Source organism: Hyaena hyaena, unplaced genomic scaffold (assembly GCF_003009895.1).
Source record: "Hyaena hyaena isolate Hyena2069 unplaced genomic scaffold, ASM300989v1 scaffold_911, whole genome shotgun sequence".
Lineage (NCBI taxonomy): Eukaryota > Metazoa > Chordata > Mammalia > Carnivora > Hyaenidae > Hyaena > Hyaena hyaena.
This window is the reverse complement of record NW_024081542.1, coordinates 530,697-547,146: the sequence shown is the minus strand read 5'-3', so window position 1 is coordinate 547,146 and position 16,450 is coordinate 530,697. Positions and strand designations below refer to the sequence as shown.

The following is a 16,450-nucleotide window of genomic DNA, read 5'->3' as shown; positions in this document are numbered from 1 at the left end:
CTCGGTGGGGGCAAATATGGCCCAGACCTCAGAGAGCCTCTGGAGAGTAAGACAGACAGGCAGCAAGCAAGGAAAGGAATTCCAGGTGGAGGAACAGTGGGAGCAAAAGAATGCTGTCACTGCATCTTGTCACTCAGCCTCGAGCACCAACTGGGGCCAGGCCTGACTGGTGCTGAGCAAGGTGGGGAGCAAGCTGTACAGGGCTCGGGGCGGGGGGGGGGGGGAGGACGTCACACGGAGACATGCACAGATGGTGTGGTAAGTGACCAGGGGCATTGCTCACTTGGGGACAGTGGCACAGAGAGCCTTGGGGCAGGTGAGCCCCAGGGAACTGGACCACAGAGGTGCACCGGGAAGGTCGGCATGGGGAATGGCCTGAGCGCAGACCAAGGACACCTGTACGCCAGGGCTGCTCTTATAAAAAGCAGAGGAAGGAGTGGTGGGAAGGCCCTGCCCTCAGGGAGCCGCAGGAAGAACTGCCCTGCAGAAAGGGGCTCTGCCCTGCCTGAGAGGGGCCAGGGTTGCAGGGCCCCGGGGACTGGCTGCCTGGGGGCTGCAGGGAAGGAGAGGGCCAGGCTGGCACCCCGTGGCTGCTGTCAGTTCCCACTGAGGGCCAGCAGCCTCTGTCTCCGCTCGCCACACACAGGAAGCCTGGGCCTCAAGCGTTCTCCCCATCTGACTGGGAAAACCCTCAGCCTGGCTGTGCCTGGCAGGAGCTACCTCCCCCAGGGGCCCCGTCAGCCCCGTGCCCATCACGGCCCAGCTCTCCCATCTTGTTACCCAGATGCTGACTCATGACAGAAATCATCCTCTGAAAGCTTTAGGTCTAGTTTAGTTGAAGGATCCTCTCTCCCCCAAATGAAGGGGCAGCTGACCATCTGTCCCAGAAAAGACTCTGGCTCCAAAAAACTCGTCTTCACAGAGAGCTTCCAGACAGATGAAAGAGCAAGCCTGAGCTGGGAGATGGGGCAGGGCCTGCCCCAGATCCCTCTCTTCAGGGAAGGCTCGGGAGGGGTGAGGTGGGACTGCAAGCTAGAGGTTCTGGCCAAAGACCACTCAGGAAGTTGGTGAGTGGCCAAGAAGCAGAACCCCAAGAGACAGAGAGCTATGAAGGCCCCATCCCACTCCAGGCTGGCAAACAATGCAGAAGCTGCCCCTTCATCACCCAGCCCCCTACGTGTCCTCGGCATCAGCACAAGCCTCCAGGCCTGAGGCCTGAAGCCGCCGCAGCCCCTCCTCTCCAGGCCCCAGTCTGTGTTCCAGCCCTCTATCCATCCTAAGGGCCTGAAGGCCTGTGTCTACACACAGGACTAGGGCCAGCAAGGGCTCCCCAGGCCTCCAGGCACATTCTGCTTGTTCTCCCAACAGCCTAACTCCATTACCCCAAAGCAAATCTTCCCTCACTTGGGAGGCAGCAGCTCACACTTGCCTGGATGCCCCGCTGGCCCACTCAAGCCTGTCACCCAGCAGGACAAGCCTGAGCCCAATTACCGTGCACTGGCCTCCCTGCCCCCTACCCCCCACCGTCTCTTGGCCCGCCTCCCTCTGGCCCTACCCCTGCCAGACTTCCCTGGAGACACGGCCGCGCCCTGTGGCCTGGCAGAGGCTCTCTGCTCTCACTTCCACCCTCTGCTCTAGCCTCCAGAACACCCACTCAGCACAAGCACAAACACCGGCATGCCCAAGGGGGCCACGGGAGGCAAGTGACCCTGCCTGGTTCCAGTTGGGGCAGGACTCCCCCACAGGGACCACACCCACTCTTGCCTGGTGGCATGGCTGGGCTGTCCTTCATACCCCTCCGCTCTCACAACCAAAACCCCCTGGCCTTCTGAGTCTGCAGAAATGACTGCTCCAGGAAACCTCTCACCTGCTGGCTGTCCACCTCCTTGCCTTCTTTTGATGCCTTGCAAAACTGAGTACCCCCAGGTCAGTCTTACTCTGTCTCCCCTTCCCCACCTCTGGGCCTGTGATGGTGATGGTGGGGAGTGGGGGTTCAGGGCCCACACTAAGCACCGAACAGGCCCTGTATCACCTCCCGTCTATATCCACTGACGTCAGAGAAAGAAGCTACGGAGAGTTTCAATCACTTGTCAGGGTGCAAAGAAAGAGGGATTCTCCTCTTGATGCCCCGTGCCCCCTGGAGAGGCTGGACTGTCTCTCAGAGACCTTGGACCCCCGGCAGCTCTCCAGCCAGGCCCCAGGTTCGCTCTCCAGACCCTTGCAACCTGTTCCTCTTTCTCTCTGTTCTGAGGCTCAGTCTCTCAGGCCTGGGAGAGACCTTGCCACACCAAGCCCAGGCAAAGGGATCAGGACAGCAGGAAAGACTAGGGGCCAGAGGGCACAGCCACACCTTTGAAATGGGACCCGCTTCTCCAAATGTCACCTTTCCTCTACCCCAGCCCCTCCAGAGACCCTGCCCTGGCATCCTGACTCTCACGCGCTTCAACAGGGGACACCCCAGGGATCTGTGCAGCTCTGGCCAGGAGTGGGTGAGAACGATTTAGGATGTTTGGGAAGAAAGCCTGGGAAGGAGGGCTTCCCCTGGGTAGAGGTGGCCCCATGAGAAGAGAGTGCAAGCAGAGCCAGGAAAGACAACTCTGAGGGAGAAACGGACAGCCCCTAGACCCAGGACCATACCACAGGGACCGCCACAGCCCTGCGGGGGAGGGTGGGCACCCAGCCCACCCACCACGAAGGTGCTAACAGAGCCTAGCATTCCTGACCCTGGGCCACTATGAATGCCACTTCCCCGCCCTAGGTTTCACTTAGTTTCTTAGATCAAGGCTTAAGACTGTGGAACTGGACAGCCTTGCTAGGGGGGGGGGGGGGGGGGGGGGGGGGGGGGGGGGGGGGGCTAGCGGCACGAGGCAGGGGAGCTGTTAGCTAACGTGGCCTCTCTCGGGGCGCCCTTCCCATCAGGGACTGAGCTGGCGACCCCAGTCCGCCTGGTCCTGACGGAGGTGTCGGCTGCCCGGTTCTAACCTCTTCCTCCGCTACAGGCAGGAGGGCTACCTAGGTCGCCCCGCCCCCGGAAGCCAAGCTCAGCCACAGACCCCGACGGGCCCTGGAATGCGACGAGCCGCCGCCACGCGCGCCCCGCCCTCGGCCCCACCGCGCTCACCAGCCGCTCGGACATGGGCGTCTTGTCGCCGTCAGGCAAGTGCTGCTCCAGCGCCAGCACAATACAGTTGGCGATGATGGTGGCCAGGATCATGTATTCGAACGGCGTGCGTGGGTTAAGGACAGGCCAGGAGGTGCCGAGGGGGAGGGAGGCGAGGAGGCCGAGGCCCACAGCGCGCGGTGCAGTAGCCGCGGCGAGACCGCCTCCGGGGGGCTCAGAACGACCGGTCAGAAGCCCACCCTCCCCTCTTGGCCCGCATCCTCAGGGGCTGCCTGGAGGCGGAGCCTCTGCGGTCCCGGCCTCCAGCCCCCCCCCCCCCCCCCCCGCCCGTCCAGACGCTCGTCAGCACCGCGGACTCCCCTCTTGGCCCGCATCCTCAGGGGCTGCCTGGAGGCGGAGCCTCTGCGGTCCTGGCCTCCAGCCCCCCCCCCCCCGCCCGTCCAGACGCTCGTCAGCACCGCGGACAGCGCCCCCGTCCCGCGCGAGGCCGGGGAAGGGTGCTGCGCAGGCGCACACGCTCACCCACAGGCACACGTAGCCACATGCACCTACCCAGGCGCTCGAACATACATGTGCCGAGAGTCCCGCACGCACGCACGCGCAACACCGGGCTCACGCTCTGCCCTCACACACACGCAAGCACCTGCAGCCAGGCACGCGCCCGGGCTCGCGTCCACACGGGTGCTCACACCTACACGAACACGGATTCGCCCTCGTGTGCCCTCCAGGCTGGCCGCGCGCTCTGCACCCAGACCAGGGGTGTGAAGGGACGAGTCCAGGGAGAGGGGGCTCCGCCCAGCGTCCGTCCCGCAGCCGCCACTACCACGACCACACGCGCGCGCGCGCGCACACCCTCAAACACACACGCACTCGCGGCGCGCGGAGGCCCCCGGAGCCCCGCCCCGCCCCCTCCTCGCCGAGAGCGGCGGCCCCATCCGCCGCTCCCCAGGTCGCACCCTCCTCCCGACCCCGGGAAAGATGGCCACTGGGCGCTGCGCGCGACCCGCCCCGGCCCCGGCCCCGGCCCTCCGCCCAGGCCGTTCCTCCCAGGCGCGCCGGGTCGCGGACACCGGACGCCGCGCCCGGTCCCAGTCCCCGCGACCTCGGACGGTCCCCCGGCCCCCGCGCGGCCAGGGCCCCCGGCAGGATATGGCCACTCCGTGATGCGCTTGGCGTATTTGCGAACGACGTTGTCCTCGCTGAAGACGAAGAGCGAGCGGTTGACGGTGAAGCAGTTCTGCTTGACCGGGATGGGGTTGTACAGCGCCATGGTCCGCGCGCGCTGCGCGATCGACTGCTTGTAGACGACCCGCTGGCCCGGCTGCAGCCCCCCGGGGCCCGGGACGCCCGCCCCGCCGGCCCCGCCGCCCCGAGCCCGCTCCCCACCGGCGCCCCCATAGCGGCTGCCCAGCTCGTCCCCGAAGCGGACCATGGCTCCCGGGCGCCGAGCGCATCCCCCGGCCCGGCGGCCCCGGCAGGGAGGGCGCGGGGCGCGCCGGCCAGGCGCTCGGAGCGGAGCAGCAGCGGAGCCGCGGGACCCGCACCGGACCTCGCCCGGCCCCGCCGCCGCCGCCGCACCCGACTCCGCCGCCCGCGCCACGCCCTATAAGGGGGCGGTCACGTGGCGGCGCCTGGCCAATCCGCGCTCGCCCCGCCCGTCCGGATGCCGCCCGCCCCGCCCCCAGTTGGCCGCCCCCGCCCTGTCCCCCGCGGCCGGTCGGGGCCGCCAGCCTTCTGGGCTGCGCCCCGGCGCCCGGGCCTCCCGGATGAGCCCGCGGCGGGGGCGGGGCGGGCGCGGGGGTCCGGCGCCCTCTGCTCCCGCCGCCCCTCGCGGGGCCGGGCGCTGGCCAGGTGCCGAGGCGGGAGCTGCGGCCGGGAAGCCGGGTGGGGCCGGGCGTCCTCGACAGACGGCCGGGGCTGAGCGGCCCCAGCGGACCCCTTCTTCTCCCCCAGGAGCGGGAGGCGTCACCTACCGTGAGGAGCCCCAGCCCAAACCGCGGCGGGTTAGGCCCCCTGGCTCCCCTGGTCTCTTTCCGCACCTCACTCCCCCCGCGGGCACCACCGGCCCCCTCCAAGAAGATGCTGGTTCCCGCCCCCCCCCCCCTTTCGGAGTCTGACATCCTGACGGATGTCAACTCCCTGCTCTCAGGTTTTCAGGGTGCGCAACTCTGTCCTGGGGCCCCTCAGCCCTCGAACGTTTCCTAGGCCTTCCTGTCAACACGCGTTGAATCCGTTCTGAAATCTCAGTTCAGAGACCCTTTGTTCCACCCGATGAAAACGAAAGAGAGGCTGCCGCGTGCTCTTCGGGGGCCAGCGACCCGGCCGCACACCTGCCGGGCGCAGGGCCCCAGCTCTGCCTTCCTGCAGCTCACGTTCTCCTACGAGGAGTGGCAAACGCTTGCTTGGTGCCACACACTGTTCTACTCCATTTACACACGAGTTGTTCATTCGGTCCTCACAACATGCAGATAAGAAGCCTCAGTCCTGGTGAGCGGCAGAGGGGATAAGGCAAGTGTTGGACCCTGTCCCCTTCGCCAGCACAGGAGGGCCAATCAACGCCGCACGGTGGGTGCTGTGAGAACAGAACGAGGCAACGAGATGGCAAGCGACAGTGGAAGACGCTTTTCTACCCCCACGTCAGGGACGACCTCTGTCGGGAAATCACCCTCGTGCGGACCTGAATGCTGTCGAGAAGTGAGATGTGCCGGGCGAGGCGAGGACAGAGCACAGGGGCCCAGGGTGGCAACCTCGGAGCTGTGCTGATGGATGTGGGCTCCGGCTTCCGTTCCCAGTGTAATGGGACATCCGAGAAGCGTTCTGAGGAGAGAGGCCATCATGACTCCTGTTCTGAAAAATCCCTCTGGCTGCTGAGTGGGGGACAGACTGCAGAGGTTGGGGTGTGTGTTGCCCAGGACGCATTCAGAGGTACGCAGCTCAAGTCCCAGCTGTGGCTTACACAGTACAGTTTTAGCCTTGCTGAATAAAAAGGCATAAAGTATGCCATTTCAGGAACACAAACTCTTTCCATCCTTTCCTCCCTCCCATGGTTGCAGTGTACAGCTTTTGTCTTCGTTCTTCTTATGGCCCAAGGTGGCTGCCATGGCACAAGGCATCCCATCTTTATATCACCATCTCAAATGAAGAAAGAGAAAGGTGTAAAAAGGACATCCATTTTTTAAATTTTTTTGTTTTATTTATTTCTGAGAGAGAGAGGCAGCATGAGCAGGGGAGGGTCCGAGAGAGAGGGAGACGCAGAATCCGAAACAGGCTCCAGGCTCCGAGCTGGCAGTCAGCACAGAGCCCGACGCGGGGCTCGAACCCACGAGCCGCGAGATCATGACCTAAGCGAAAGTCGGCCGCTTAACCGACTGAGTCACCCAGGTGCCCCAAGAACATCCATTTTTTAAAAATAAACAAATGGAGGGGTGCCTGGGTGGCTCAGTTGGTGAAGTGTCCGACTTCAGCTCAGGTCATGATCTCACGGTCCGTGGGTTCGAGCCCCACATCGGGCTCTGTGCTGACAGCCAGCTCGGAGCCTGGAGCCTGCTTCGGATTCTGTGTCTCCCTCTCTCTCTGACCCTCCCCTGCTCATGCTGTCTCTATCTCTCTCTCAAAAATAAATAAAATATTAAAAAATAAAATAAAATAAACAAATGGAGGCGACTGGGTGGCTTAGTCAGTTGAGCATCCAATTCTTGATTTCGCCTCAAATCATGATCCCAGGGTTGTGGGATCAAGACCCACATCAGGCACCATGCCAAGTGGGGAGGCTGCTTGAGATTCTCTCTCCCTCTTTCTCTCTCTCTCGCTTTCTCTCTAAAACAAAAACATATCCTTTTATAACAAAGGAAATGTTTCTCAGCAGCTCCCCAGCAAATTCCTCTTTAAATTCTATTGGGCAGGGGAGCCTGGGAGGCTCAGTGAGTTAAGCATCTTGACTCTTGATTTCAGCACAGTTCATGAGATGGAGGCCCATGTCAGCTCTGGACTAACGGAGCGTGCTTGGGATTCTCTCACTCTCTGCCCCTCCCCCACTCATTTTTTGTCTCTCTCAAAATAAATAAACTTGTTTAAAAAATCAGAGGGACACCTGGGTTGGTTAAGTGTCCAACTCTTGGTTTCAGCTTAGGCCATGATCTCACAGTTCATGGGATGCAGCCCCACATCAGGCTCTGCACTGTGCATGGAGCCTGCTTGGGATTTTCTCTCTCTGCCCCTCCCCTGCTCGTGCTCGCTCTCTCTCTCTCTCTCTCTCTCTCTCAAAATAAAGAAACACAGGGGCGCTGAGTGGCTCAGTCGGTTAAGCATCCAACTTCCGCTCATGTCATGATCTCGCAGTTCATGGGTTTGAGCCCCACGTCCGGCTCTGTGCTGACAGCTCAGAGCCTGGAGCCTGTTTCGGATTCTGTGTCTCCCTCTCTCTCGGACCCTCCCCTGCTCATGCTGTCTCTCAGAAAAGAATAAATAAATAAAAATAAAGAAGCATTAAAAATAAACTCTACTGGGTAGATGTGGACCATGTACCAAGGGGGTGGGGAAGTGAACGCATGGCAAAGAGGACCAGCGCTGACATTCCCCACCAAGGTGGGCACATGGTGGCCCGAGACATAAACGAGCTTCCCTTGGCTGTGAGGTGAAGGGAAGGCTAGCTGCGGAGGCTGCAGGAGTCCTGTCACTGAGCGCAACCGGGCGGCCATCAGGGGTTTTGACAGCGGTCCAAAGGAGAGCTGGGGTGGTCTGGATGAGAAGCACCGCGCTCGGCTGTTCTGTCGCGCCGCTGACCGAATGGCTGATGTGTTGGTCGTAAGACGTGAGGGGACGTGAGCGGTGGGGGCTCTCAGTGTCGACCTAAGTGACTGTTGACTGTACCCATCACGGAATCTGGGAAATGAGGGGTGGACATTAGGAAATAATTTTGTATTTGACATAAAAGTGGAGATGCTGAGTAGATATTGCAGGGGGTGCGCACATGGCAGGTGACAGCTGCAGACACAGATCTGGAAGCCCCTTAACTACTGTGTGTCTGCCCCTCCCATTGCCGCTGCCCTGCCCCGGTCTGCCCTGTGCCGTGTGCTGGCTCTGTAGACTGCACCAGCTCACTCTCTCGACCTCCCACTCTCGGTGGTACTTGGCTGGTGGGGAGCAAGGTCAAGGCCTGTATTCCCCCAGCTCCCTCCTACTGGCTCACCTGGGGTTGGCCATCAGCCTCAACCGAAGGTCCCAGCTCCTGCCTTCCTCTTCCGGTGACCACAGCCCCTCCTTGCTGCCGCAAGCGGGGGAGTGGTGCCCGGGCCCAATTATTAGTCCTCCCCCCAAGGTTTTGTTAGACCCCCCGCAAGTCACAGTAGACAGTCCTCTTGAGGGTGGCATCCTGGCAGAGCACTGCCTGAATCAGAAGTCATCACTGAGGGAACAAGCACACAGAGAGAAGAGAGCCCTGGGGGAGGGCAGGGAAATCAGAAAGTATCAAGTCGTGGAAAAGGGGCCTGAGAAGGAGCAGTCAGGGAATGTAGGGAGGGAAGGATCAGGAGAGTAGAGTTTCCAGGGCCATGGGACGAGCATGTGTCAAGAGAGAGGTTACAGTCATCTGGCAAATTCTGCTGAGCAATCCAGAGAGACGAAGGACAACACTCAATCATCAGCGAGACAGAGGAACCTGTTACCCTGATAAAAGCAGTTTCCATAGAAGAGTAAGAAACAGCCTGAGTGGAATGGATTAAACGGATGACTCAGGAGGAACGGCGCACAGCAAGGGAACACACCTGGTGCAGCCAGGTTTTCTACAAATGGGAACGGAGACCTGGAACCGGACAGCTAACGGAGGCGTGGCCTTTAAGGAGTTAGTGTTTCTTTCAAGATGGGGACGTTACCGGACTTTATATGCACTTGAAATTACCCGATAGGAAGGACAACGCTGGTGCGGGGAAGGTGTGTTGCCCAGTCCAGGCAAGAGTGCAGGACTTGGGCGTGTTCACTGGGAAAAGAGACCGCACGGCTAAAGGCACACGTGGGTTGCTAGGTTAACTGGGTGGAGGATGAGGACTGGCTTCCGATTGCTCTACTTTCTCAGTGAATTAAGAAATAAGATAATCCACAGAGAGTGAGAAGGGGTGTTGCAGGTGGAAAGGAGGAGCAGGTTAAAAACTTCCTCCAGAAAAAGAGGGTTCACTGGGAAAGGGGGTGGGGCAGGCAGTCCTGAGGCCGAGTGGGATGCAGGGGGGGCGTCATCGGGAGGGAGGACATCGGACCAGGAGGCTGGAGCCCGTTACCCCTTGATGACACTACTCTTCCTCCCCGGGCCTTCCCCCCACCCTGACCTCAGTGTTTCCGACCCCCAAGCCCCTCTTTTCCTGGCCCTTTCTTCCTCCCTGGTCCTTCGCCCTCCATCCTACTCACTGGCAAAATGCCCCGCCTTGAACCTCCAGGGGTGCCCCCATGAGCCCAGCAGCCGCAGAGGGCCACACACTAGACAGACTTGTGCCACCCACCGTCCCCCAGGAAGTCCTCAGAGGTCTCCAAGTTCGTCCTGCCCCAGGCTCGGCAACAGCGCTGCCATCACGCTCCACTGCCCTCGAAACTCAGCCCCCTGCCCGTTCTTGGAGGGGAGGGGCCTTGCCCACCTCCGTCCACCATACCCGGACGGCCAGCACCTCCTCAGCCCCGCCTGCAGGGCCCCCTTCTTTTTTCCTAACTGCACTGAGATATCGTTGACACGTAACGTGTCGGTTTAAGGTGTACAGTGTGATGACTTGACACGTGTGTGTTCTGCAAAATGAGTACTAGAGTGAGGCTGGCTAACACATCCATCACTTCACAGTTACCTTTTCTTTTGTTGTTGTAATAAGAAGGCTTAAGACGACTGGAACTTTGTACCTTTTGACCAACATCTCCCTGTTGCCCACCTGCCAGCCCTTGGCGACCATCACTCTCCTCTCTGTTCGTAGGAGTTGAGCTATTTGAGATTCCACACGTCAGGAAGCTCATACAGTATTTGTCTCCATCCGGCTTACTTCGTTTCGCATGGTGCCCACAGGAGCATCCGTGTTGTCACGGATGGCGGGACTTCCTTCTTTTTTATGACCGTACTTAGATATTTCATTGTCTGTACGTCTCACATCTTATTTATCCATTCACCTGTACATAGAGACGTAGGGTGTTTCCACGTCCTGGCTGTTGTGAATAAAGCTGCAGTGAACACAGGGTGCAGACATCTTTCCAAGATCCCAGTTTCATTTCCTTTACGTAAATACCCAGAGGCGGGATTGCTGGACCATACGGTAATTCTATTTTGAATTTTTTTGAGGAACCCCCCACACTGTTCTCCACAGTGGCTGCACCACTTTACATTCCCACCAACAGTGCACGGGGTTCTCCACACCCTCACAAGGCACCTGTCAGCTCTTGTCTTTTTGATGACGGCTGTCCTAATAGATGTGATATCTCGTTGTCCTTTCAATCTGCATCTTTCTGAAGACAGTGATATCTTTTAGCTTTTCATGAACTTATTGGCTATTTGTTTTTTGTTTTTTTTTTTTTTTTTTTATTTCTAGGAGACAGAGAGAAACAGCGTGAGCAGGGGAGGGTCAGAGAGAGAGGGAGTCACAGACCGAAACAGGCTCCAGGCTCCGAGCTGGCAGTCAGCACAGAGCCCGACGCGGGGCTCGAACCCACGAACCGCGAGATCATGACCTAAGCGAAAGTCGGACGCTCAACCGACTGAGCCACCCAGGCGCCCCATTTATTGGCTATTTGTATGTCATCTTTGGGAAAATGTTCAGGTCCTTGGCCCATTTTAAAATTAGATTGAGTTTTTTTGTTTTGTTTTGTTTTGCTATTGCACATGTTTCCTACATATTTTGGATATTGGCCCTTTATCAGACATGTGGTTTACAAATATTTGTCCCACTTTGTGAGTTGACTTTTCATTTTACTGATGGTTTATTTTGCTGTGCAAAGCTTTTAATTTTTTTATTAAAGATTTTATTTTTTAAGGAATCTCTACACCCCATGTGGGGCTTGAACCCACAGCCCTGAGATCAAGAGTCACACACTCCACCCACTGAGCCAGTGCCGCTCATGCGGAAGCTTCTCAGTTTGACATCCCACTTGTGGATTTGTGCTCTTGCTGCTTCTGCTTTTGGGGTCATAGCCAAAAAATTTTTGCCAATGTCGAGGAGATTTTTTACCAATGTTTTCTTGTAGTAGTTTTCTGATATCAGGTCTTACATTTAAATTTTTAATCCATTTCGAGTTCACTTTTGTGAGTGGTGTAAGATAGGAAGCCAATTTCATTTTTCTGCATGTGAATGTCCAGTTTTCCCAACACTATTTATTGAAAAGACTATCCTTTTTCCATCGAGTATTCTTGGCTTCCTTGTCAAATATTAGTTGACTGTATATGTGTGGGTTTATATCTGGGCTCTTGATTCTGTTCCATTGGCCTACTGTCTGGGGTTTTTTTAAGTTTATTTATTTATTTTGAAAGAAAGACAGAGTGCATGAGTGGGGGAGGGGCAGAGAGAGAGAGGGAGACAGAGAATCCCAAGCAGGCTCCAGACTCTGAGCTGTCAGCACTGAGCTGTATACGGGGCTTGAACCCGTGGATCGTGAGATCATGACCTGAGCCGAAGTCAAGAGTCTGACACTTAACCAAATGAGCCACCCAGGCACCCGTCTATTGTCTGTTTTTATGCCAGTACCGTACTATTTTGACTTGTATAGCTTTGTAATATAGTTTGAAATCAGGAAGTTTGATGCCTCTCGATTTCTTCTTTCTCAAGATTACTTTATCTATTTGGGCTCTTTAGGGGCGCCTGGGTGGCTCAGTCGGTTGAGCGTCCAACTTTGGCCCAGGTCATGATCTCACGGTTCGTGGGTTCAAGCCCCGCATTGGGTTCTGTGCTGACAGTTAGCTCAGAGGCTGGACCTTGCTTCAGATTCTGTATCTCCCTCTCTCTCTGACCCTCCCTGCTCACACTCTCTCTCTCTCTCAGAAATAAATAAAACATTAAAAATTTTATCTATTTGGGCTCTTTTGTGGTTCCATAAAATTTTATATTATTTTTTCTACATCTATGAAAAATATCATTGGAATTTTGATAGGGATTGCATTTAATTTATAGATGGCTGTGGGTAGTATGGACATTTTGGCAATGCTAACTTTCGATCCATGAACACAAAGTGTGGGTGTTGGGGGGAGTGTCCTTTTCAATTTATCAATGTCTTGTAGTTTTCAATGTATAGATCATTCATCTCCTTAGTTAAACTTATTCCTAAGTATTTTATTGTTTTTTTTTTATTTTATTTTTTATTATTTTTTTTTTAATTTTTTTTAATGTTTTATTTATTTCTAGGAGAGAGAGAGAGAGAGACAGCGTGAGCAGGGGAGGGTCAGAGAGAGAGGGAGTCACAGACCGAAACAGGCTCCAGGCTCTGAGCTGGCAGTCAGCACAGAGCCCGATGCGGGGCTCGAACCCACGAACCGCGAGATCATGACCTAAGCGAAAGTCGGACGCTTAACCGACTAAGCCACCCAGGCGCCCCAGTATTTTATTGTTTTTGATGCTGATGTGAGACGTGCCTCCCCTTCTAGACCCCACCTTTGCCACTGTATGCTGGGTTCTCATGTGGGGAGTTGGGGAGACAGAACTAAGAGAAAATTTTTTGTTTTTGTATAATGTTTAATTTCTTAAATATTGTATTACTTTATTTTAGAGAGAGAGAGCATGCAAGCAAGGGAGAGGGGCAGAGGAGAGAGAAAAATCTTAAGCAGGCTCCACAGTCAACGCAGAGCCTGATGTGAGGCTCGATCCCATGACCATGGAGTCATGACCTGAGCCAAAGTCAAGAGTCAGACACTCAGCTGACTAAGCCACCAGGCACCTCAATGCTTATTTTTTTTTTAAAATAATAAAGGTAGATGCTACATGAAGCCAAGACTCCCGTACCTCCAACTTATCTGCATCCCCTCAGTGTTCAAATACTGTGCCACCTCCCCTTCTGATTTAGCACCCCACATGCCCCTTGCCCACCCTCTGCTCTTGGCACCCTCCCCAATCGTCCCCATATTGCTACTTCCATTTTAAAACCAAGGAATACATGCAAATTATAAAATATGCATAAAGTTTAAAGAATGACCCATGAACCAGCTTAGGAAATAGACCCAGGATATCCTACGAAGCCCCTGGGTACCCCCACTTCCCACAGAAGCCGCCGCTGCCCTGATTTTCATGCTTCCCCTTCTATTTCTCTCTTCTTCTATCCCTGCACAGTATTTGTATAGTTCTACATGCTTTTGAACTTTATGTAAATAGAATTGCAAGTTTATTCTCATCCCACACTGTGTTGCCACAATGTACCCATGTCATTGCACACAGCTGTGATTCATTTGTTGTTTTATCACATATATTAGCCTGTGGTATGACAATTTATTTGTCCCTTCTACTTGGATACAGACACGCTATATATGTCTCTATATGTTTTCTGCTATTTCAAAAAAATTCTCCAATGAACATCTAATATAATTCTCTCGGTATGTGGGCAAGAGGCTCCAGGAGACCCCAGTTGGGGTGTGGGGTTAGTAGGAGCCAAGGGACAAGGCCTCTGCCTCATGAGGCCCCACGTGACTAGTGCCCAAAGGGCACCGACTGACACTCCCTCACCAACCCCCCAACACTCTGCTATTATCAGGACAATATTTTTGTCAATCTGGCGGGCATTTCAAATATCTCCTTACAGCTTTTAATCTGTGTTCCCTTGATTATTCATACAGTTGAGCGGCTTCTCATAGATTTGTTACTCATGCATGTGTCCCCTTAATCAAATCATCCATTCAAATTTTCGTCCACTCTCAGCACGGTCATTTTTCTCCTTATTGACTTGTGGAAGTTCTTGCACATTTTTGCATGGGCTTGCTGGGTGAAAGCGCTGCAGAACCTTGTCTCACTGGTGATATACACATGTCTAAATCTACTCAACTTTTGTACTTTGTGATTTTTGAATCATAGGAAATTCTTCCTTAATTTATTGTTGTGAAGATATTCTTTTGGAATGTTAAGGGTACATCCTCCCATATTCTCTTCTAAAATTTGTATGTCTTGCTCTTTGCATTTTGAGCCATATGCAGCTAATGTCTCTGTGTGGCGTAAGGCGTCCTTTCCCCACCGCAGAGCCAGCCTGCTCCCGCACCCCAGCGGTGTGCACACACGGGTCTGTTCCCGGGCTCTCAGTTCTGCTCAGATGACCGATTGGTCTGTGTGCCAGCATCACACTGTATCAGTTACCTAAGATCTACATAAGGTAAATATTCCTACCTAGCTTTCTCCTGTAGGAGAATTTTTGCTATTCTTTTATCTGTCCATATAATTTTTAGAATCAACTTGTCAGGTTACACACACACACACACACACACACACAATGGGCTTTTGACAGGAATTGCATAAAATTCCAAAGATCAGTTTGGAGCAAATATACATCTTTGTATACTTGTATACTGAGACTTTTCTTTTTTTAATTTTTTAAATGTTTGTTTTTGAGAGAGAGAGAGACAGTGCACAAGCGGGAGGGCACAGAGAGGGAGACGCAGAATCGGAAGCAGCTCCAGGCTCCAAGCTGTCAGCACAGAGCCTGACGCGGGGCTTGAACTGATGAACCGTGAGATCATGACCTGAGGTGAAGTCGGACGCTTAACCGACTGGGCCACCCAGACGCCCGAGAATTTCAGTGCATTAATGAAATCTGTTTCTTTTTTTTATTTTTATTTTTATTTTTTTAAAAAAATTTTTTTAATGTTTTTTATTTATTTCTAGGAGAGAGAGAGACAGTGTGAGCAGGGGAGGGTCAGAGAGAGAGGGAGTCACAGACTGAAACAGGCTCCAGGCTCTGAGCTGGCAGTCAGCACAGAGCCCGACGCGGGGCTCGAACCCACGAACCGCGAGATCATGACCTAAGCGAAAGTCGGACGCTTAACCGACTAAGCCACCCAGGCGCCCCTGAAATCTGTTTCTTTATTTGAGTGGTCTTTAGTTTATTTAAAACTTTAGTTTATTTAGGTAAAAGAAAGGTTTTGCAGACTTGAAGAAATTTTTAAAATATCTTTTAAAAATAAACTTAAGGGCACCTGGGTGGCCCAGTAGGTTAAAACAACAACAACTTTAGTTTATTTAAAACTTAGTTTATCTAAAACTTTGTTGTTTTGTTATTTTCTCCATAAATTAGGTCCTGCACAATTATATGAGCTTTATTCTGACATCCTTTACCTTTTCATGCTATAATAAAACATTTCGTTTTTAAAGTCCAATTTCCTATTGCTCATAATTTTAAAATGCAGTTCCCTATGTATATTGCTTTTCTATAAGCAATGTTGCTAAATTTTCTGATTAATTCTAACAATTTATTGTTAGATTTCTTTATGTTTTCTATGTAGATAATATTGAAAAACTAAGTTTCATTTCTCCTTCTCCAAATCGTATGTCTCGTGTTCCTTTCCTTCTCTTCTGTGCCAGCAGCTGGCATAATGATGTCCAGAAACGTGACAGTGAGCACCCTCTCATTCCTCATCTTAAAATACTTTCAACCTTTCACCATGAAGTATGGTGTTTGCTACGTCCTTTAGAATAGTAGGTTCCCTTTGTCAAATTAAGAAATTCTCCTCTAGTCTTAATTCCTAGTTTTTACCACGAATACGTGCTGAGTCCCATCACATGCCTCTTCTGCATTAGCCTGATCATCTGATTTTTCGCCTGGATGTTAAGACAGCGGCTTACAGTAACTGATCTCCCGAAGGTAAGCCAACCTCCTGTTCCTCAGGTAGTTCACAGTCGGTCACGACTGATTACTGTCTTTATGCACTACTGAGATTCAGTTAACTAGGAACTTGTTCAGAGTTTTGGGGGCTGGTCACTGAATGACATCACCCTGGAGCATTCCCCTCTTGAACCCATTCCCACCAGAGCTTGGTGTCAAGGTTATGGTGCCCTATAAGTCAGCTGGGGAGCATTACTACAAAAAATTTGTACTTTGAGAACTCAGTGGAATTCACCGGCTGGGCCTGGTGTTTCTTCTGTGATTCTAATCACTGATTCACTATCTTGAAGGGTCATAAGACTGTTCAGACTTTCCATCTCCTCTTGGGTCAATTTGATTCACGTCTATTTTTCTAGACATGTACCGGCCCAAAGCTGTTAATATTATCTTTTTAATCTATGTTGTATCTGTGGCTGTGCTTGCTTTCAGGTCCCTCTTACTGCTTACATATTTTCCTCTCTCCCGCTCTCAATCTCGCCGGAGGTTTGCCATCTTATTTAATCTTGCCAAAGAATCAACTTTTGG

At 53.7% G+C, this 16,450-nt stretch overlaps 1 protein-coding gene across 1 annotated transcript in view; it reads right to left on the bottom strand.

Moving 5' to 3' along the window:
• Nucleotides 1-4,553, bottom strand: part of CACNA1B (calcium voltage-gated channel subunit alpha1 B) — a 196,237-nt gene extending 191,684 nt beyond the window's left edge. Inside the window, exons 1-2 of the mRNA XM_039220724.1 lie at nucleotides 4,273-4,553; nucleotides 3,122-3,227 (exon numbers count right to left, since the gene is read on the bottom strand). Coding sequence (XP_039076655.1) covers nucleotides 3,122-3,227; nucleotides 4,273-4,553 — 387 coding nt within the window. The remainder of the gene's footprint in view (nucleotides 1-3,121; nucleotides 3,228-4,272) is intronic.
• Between the last annotated feature and the right edge of the window lie 11,897 nt (nucleotides 4,554-16,450).